At 43.9% G+C, this 6,000-nt stretch overlaps 1 protein-coding gene across 1 annotated transcript in view; it reads left to right on the top strand.

Moving 5' to 3' along the window:
• The window catches only part of Rufy3 (RUN and FYVE domain containing 3), a 73,738-nt gene extending 70,527 nt beyond the window's left edge, over window positions 1-3,211 (top strand). The window contains 2 exon segments of the mRNA XM_076938757.1: window positions 751-819; window positions 1,864-3,211. Coding sequence (XP_076794872.1) covers window positions 751-819; window positions 1,864-2,007 — 213 coding nt within the window. The 3' untranslated portion in view covers window positions 2,008-3,211.
• Window positions 3,212-6,000: the final 2,789 nt, after the last annotated feature.

A 6,000-nucleotide genomic window follows, 5' to 3' on the forward strand; every position in this document is an offset into this window, starting at 1 on the left:
ACTGTAACAGATTTGTAAATGGAAATCTTCACATGATTGGGGGCTCGTGGTGGAGTTCAGAGCCCTCGGCCTAGGAAACTGACCGAGCCCACACTGAGTCTCATGTCTCATGAGAGGTCACCTCTAATGAACTGGCACTAAAACAGTTCACTGCCCCTCTCATTTTCCCTTAACTAAAACAGAGGAAAAGGTTTGGGGTTTTTTTTCTTTTCTTTTTTTTTTTTTGGTCACTTTAAAAGTTATGGGTGTTCTGCCTGTGTGTCTGTGAACCATATGCATGCTTGGTGCCCACAGAGACCAAAAGGTATCAGAATCTCTGGAACTGGAATTATGGACAGTTGTAAACTGCCATGTGGGTGCTGGGAATCAAACCTTGGTCAGTGCACCTAACAGCTGAGCATTCTCTCCAGCCCCTTTTGATCACTTTTGAACTTTTTAAAAACTTTTAACCTAGAGAAACAATTGTAAAACACCTTGAAAATACAATATGGCAACCCCATGAGAAAGACATGTCTGGGTCACTTCTTCACCTTGTAAGATTTAAAAGGAAGCCAGTGTTTTCATGCTTACTGAGGTAATGGAGGAAGCCAGGAATGCTTGTGTTTTCTTGTTATAAAGTTCAGAGTTAAGGTAACAGGATAGGTCATTGTTGCTTCCCAGTCAGTGTGTAGTCTCATTTTAGAAGCCAGAAGTGTCACAAAGTGTTTCTGTGCCATTGGCTCAGGAGGTAACTGGCTTACTGTGTCTTAGGGTCAGCCTTCACTCTCTGAAAAGCCACAGGTGTGTCAACTGTGCCACGAAGATAACAACCTTACAGAGGTGAGTGGTCCCTTCACAGAGATGGCCTGCACCTCCAGCTCCATGCCAAGAGTCAACAGGACTGGTTTATCATAGTGCAAGGAAGGGGCCGGGAGACCACAGGGGTGAGCATTTGTCAGACACAGGGAGGGGAGGGGAGGGGAGGGGATCTCCCACTAGGACCCCGTTCATGTCAGAGTAGGTAAAGTGGCAGACTAGATCAGAAAGAACAAATGTCCTTGATGGCTGAGACTGGCACTTGTTAACAGCAGTATCCCTCAGCATTAAATATGATGCCCAGAGACGCTCCAGAGGTGTTATGTTCAATATTACAAATAAGGACTTGAAGAATTACAAAACTGTTCCCAGATTCTGGATTACATCATGCTGAATCTTAACAGAATTACAGTACGCTCTAGAAGATTAGCAGAATCATGTAGCAAGTGAACATGGTTGAAAATTCATAAATGTTCCAAAACAGAAGAGACTTGGTGGGAGTCATTCTCTGAAGCCTTTTATGCAGAGCTGCTGTGGGTTCCTGTTGCAAGTGCCCTGATGGCACTACTGTAGCAACACATTGCTTGGCTGCTAAAGGTTCAGAGTGTTTATGGAGACTAGCTTCCCTAGAAACAGAGGCAGAAAGCAACACGCAAGTGCTTGTGGTGCACCAACGAGAAGCATTAAGCTTCTTGGTGCTGTGGGAACCGGGCTGACATTGAACATACTTCAGACTCGGCTAAGCATTGCTAGCTCTCTGCCTTATTTAGAGTCTCAGTACGCTCAGATACTTGCTAAAATTTAGAATTACCCTACCCAAAAGTAGGAATCAAAAATATGAAGTGTACTCCAGAGACTGAACTGTGTTGTGTTTTGATTCTGGGACACCCATGCTACTTCATTTCGACCTGATAGCTGGCCTGATGCTCCCGTGTGACCTGTCTGGTCAGGGCCACTTAGCACACAGCAGCCATTCCATACTTGATTATGCACCAAGCAATTCCTTATTTGCCCTTTTCTGTCCTAAGCTTGTTCTTGTGATCCTCTCCTAATCTTGCCCTCCTGCAGCACACGTGTGAAAACTGCAGAGGAACCTTCTGTGATGCCTGCACGACAAATGAATTGCCTCTCCCTTCCAGCATCAAGCCTGAGCGAGTGTGCAACCCTTGTCACAAGCAGCTGATAAAGCAGTATTCCACCAGCCCATCCTAAGACTGGAAGCCAAGACCAGGCCAGAGTGTTTATGCTGGGCCGCAGCACGTGTCAGACGCAAGGCACCATGGAACCCAGTCCTTAGAGCCAATGGTAGTTGGTAGGAGATTGACCTTTGTAAAGCAGGCCGGTATCTGCAGGGAAGGCAGGGCTTGGAGCTGCTCTGACCTTCGCTCTCATCCTCTCCAGTGAGTGTGTAAATAAACGTTCTGAGCCTTTCCCTTTAACACCTACACAAGCCCATTGGGAGAACTTAGAAGTGTATCTTTGGGCACTTTGATTTTCATTAAATGATAAAGCTGGGCTGTAGCTGAGTGGGGAAGCACTCCTGAGCCAGCTGAGGCCTCTTTCTACCACAGCAGGACTGCCAAAATAAAAAGCAGCATTACATAGGCATTCTGAGGGGCAACCCGAATGGTAAGGGAGATAAAATATCAGGTGCTGCTCCAGTACTGCTAGATAGTTTCCTCTCAGCTCCCAGGACCTACCTCTTTACCAAACTGTGAACCCAATCTCAGGGAAAGGAATCAAGAGTAATATAAATTCTGAATGTATTGATAACAATATTGTAATGTATTATAACTTCAGAACCAGATTTTTTTGGTAGTACCTATAAGAGTTTTCTTTACGTGAAGAAGAACACCGGTTGCTTCCCACCAAATGGCTCCAGAAGTATGTGCACGTTCCAGAATCCCTCCCACAGAGTAAGCCGAGTGATAAGGGACAGTAAGACATTTCAAAGACAGGGTTGGTCTTGCAAGTGAAGATCAAAGTAAAGCTGAGCCGGGTGCACGTCACACCAGCTCTGTTTGTTAGTGGCCGAGGACAGCACAACACTCATTAAACTCATTATCTGATGACATCAGAAGCCACAGGGAGGGTTCTTAGAAAGGACAATATTCAAACATCTCTTTGTAACAAACCCTTGCAGAAAAGTGGGGGTACCATGAATAAAAGATGGAAAGAAATGGTTTAATTACAATGATTATGTTGTATAGTTGTATATCTGGATTGTCTGATTCCAATTCAGACTTGGGAAAACATGATTCTATGCAGGTTTGGAATTCTGGGGTAAAAATGGCGACAAATCCTAGCTCCTGAAAAGGGATAAAACCTGGAAAAGTATTATTATTTCCTAAGTCTGACCTGCTGGTGAAGCTGAAGAGGTAAAGTTAGGGAAAATAAAATTAGTAATTCTAACCTATTATGTTGGTTGTCTTTTCTCTTTGAAAAAAATGTAAAAATGTTTTTACATGAATGAGTTCTGCCTCAGTGTGTTGTGCACCATGTCCACGCAGTGCCCATGCAGACCAGAGGGGGGCGGGAGCTGCCCTGGAACCAGAGTTAGAGACAGCTGGGAGCTGCCCCTGGATGCTGGGGACCAAATCGCAGTCCCTGCGGGAGCAGCCAGTGCTTTAAACCTCTGAGCCTCCATCCTTTTCTTTTTGCAAAACGTTTTAAATCATGTTCATACTGGTTTTAATCTGTGTTCATACTGGTTTTGGTCACCTATAGGAGCTAGCAGTTTTAGGTACAATATATGAGCAAAATTAACAAAAGTTCTAGTAAGTTTCAAGTTAGGTGGCTGCTACATAGCACAAAGTACAAGGAAGATTAAATACCTAGTGTGGTCACTTTGCTTTGTATGCAGCCCCAAAGGTTTGTGGGTGTAATCTTATACCCCTATCTCAAAAGCAAATATGTAATTATCCCTAGGGAATCTTCCTTAAAAACTGCTTCCTAACATTTAACAACAGCATCAACCAAGTGAAAGTGAGATTAACTAGAGGCAAGAACTTAACCAGTACAAGCTACAGATCTGTCACATGAAATTAAAAGACATCATGTATTTATAAGTAGAACACATCACCATCAAAACACTGCAGGAGGCCCCACCCACTGTGCATGGTCTCACCCCTGGGCTTGTGGTCCTGAGTGCTCTAAGAAAGGTTGAACAAGCTCTCCATGGCCATGTAGCCAAGATCTTGCTGGTGCTGCAGCTTCTCCTCCACCTCTTCTCTTTCCTCTTCCTTCTTCCTCCTCTCTCCTCCACCCCTCTCCCAGGGTTTCTTCATGTAGCCCTGCCTGGCTGTCTAAAGGGATGTACCACCACCACACCCTGCGATCACGAGCTTTTTGAAGCTTGCATGAAGGCTTCAAATTATGATTGCTGTCCCTATTTGCTGTGGTGGAGATGACCTAATTAGTCCTTGGCAGAATTGCTCTCTAGTAACAGTTGTAAGGGTCTCTCTGGAGACCCTGATTCTAACCATATCCCAGAGTTACGATGCTCATACTTCATGCCTTGCCACCAAGTGTCTTTGGAATCATTTCATTAAGATGCCCTGATGATGGGCTGGAGAGGTGGCTCAGGGTTAAGAGCACTGGCTGGTCTTCCAGAGGTCCTGAGTTCAATTCCCAGCAACCACATGGTGGCTCACAACCATCTGTAATGGGATCTGATGCCCTCTTCTGCCCTGTTCTGAAGACAGCAACAGTGTACTCACATAAAATAAATATTTTTTTAAAATGCCCTAATGAAGATGATACAAAATACAGAAACAAAAGAGAGCAATAGAAGATTTCAGTTATTGTCCATGGTAGCGATGGCACACACCTGAAATTCTAGCACACAGAAGCTAAAGGCAGGATAACAAATCTGAAACCAGCTCAGTAAGATCCTTCTCAAAAACAGTATTATCACCACAAAGACGTATTCTGCTGACTATCACAGAACAAATAGAGCATAAGGTGTTATTAAAGACCAAACTCAGCTGGGCAGTAGTAGTGCATGCCTTTAATCCCAGCACTCGAGGCAAAAGCAGGTGGATCTCGTGAGTTCACAGCTAGCCTGTTCAGCCAGAAAAACCCTGTCTTAAAAAAAAAAAAAAAAAAAAAAAAAAAAAAAGGGGGGGTGGGTGGAGATCAAACTCCAGTGAACATAAAAAATAATTGGGTAACCAGAAAACTCAGTACAGTACACAGATGCTATTAGACTTGTCTTCAAAGAAAAATCAACAAAAATACCTGTTGGTATATGAATTCAAGGAGACGGTAGCAGCATGCATACGGCCTACACAAGTCTAAGCCAGATGGGGTCCTAATGTTGATATGGGGAATAGATACAAGGCCTCATCCCTAACCCAGAAACTGCAACTGACAGCTACTTGTAAGAGAAACATTAATATTCTCCAATAGTCTCACTCTGTTGCCACAGTTAAGAGCCCCGCCCCACCCCCACACACCCACACTCAGCAGTAGATGGCCAACACTGAACAAACTCAGTGGTGTTTTTGAAGTTTTGTTTTGGCATTTTGCTTTTTAATCTCACCTTTTTTCCCCTTACTTTTGCTTATAAAGTAGTTTCCAATTTTGCTTTGATAGGTTTTCTACGTTTGTGAATATGGTTCTCAGTATGTTTCTTGTGCATTTTCTTTAGGTCTTTTGTGTTTTCTGTTCTGGTGAAGTAGAGAGAATCTGAGAGTTGAGAGAGGGCAAACTGTCAGGATGTACTATATGAAAAACATTTTCAATAAACAAAATTAGTAAGTAAACATGTTTGGGAAATAGCCCAATGAAGTGCATGCCCCCCCCCCAAAAAAAACAAGGGGAACCCCAGCAGCCATTTAAAAAATCAGGTTGGACCAAGAGTGCCAGTATACACCTCTAATTCTAGCAGTAGGAAAACAGCAGGAACATCCCTGGGAGCTTGTCAGCCAGTCTAGCAACCAGGGACCTCTAGGTTCAGTGGGAGGAACTTTCAAAAAGGTTGGAAGCCAGGCAGTGGTGGCAAATGCCTTTCGTCTCAGCTTTTAGCACATAGCAGGCAGAGGAAGGTGGATCTCAAGTCTGAGGCCAGCCTAGTCTACAGAGAGTCCCAGGACATCCAGAGCTACATAGAGAAACCCTGTCTTAAAAAAAACAAAAAAAGTAAGGTTGGTATCGAAAAAGATCTTTGGCCTACAGGCTCTCAAACACACAAGACAAGAAAAA

Source organism: Arvicanthis niloticus, chromosome 7, assembly GCF_011762505.2.
Source record: "Arvicanthis niloticus isolate mArvNil1 chromosome 7, mArvNil1.pat.X, whole genome shotgun sequence".
NCBI classification, from domain to species: Eukaryota; Metazoa; Chordata; class Mammalia; order Rodentia; family Muridae; genus Arvicanthis; species Arvicanthis niloticus.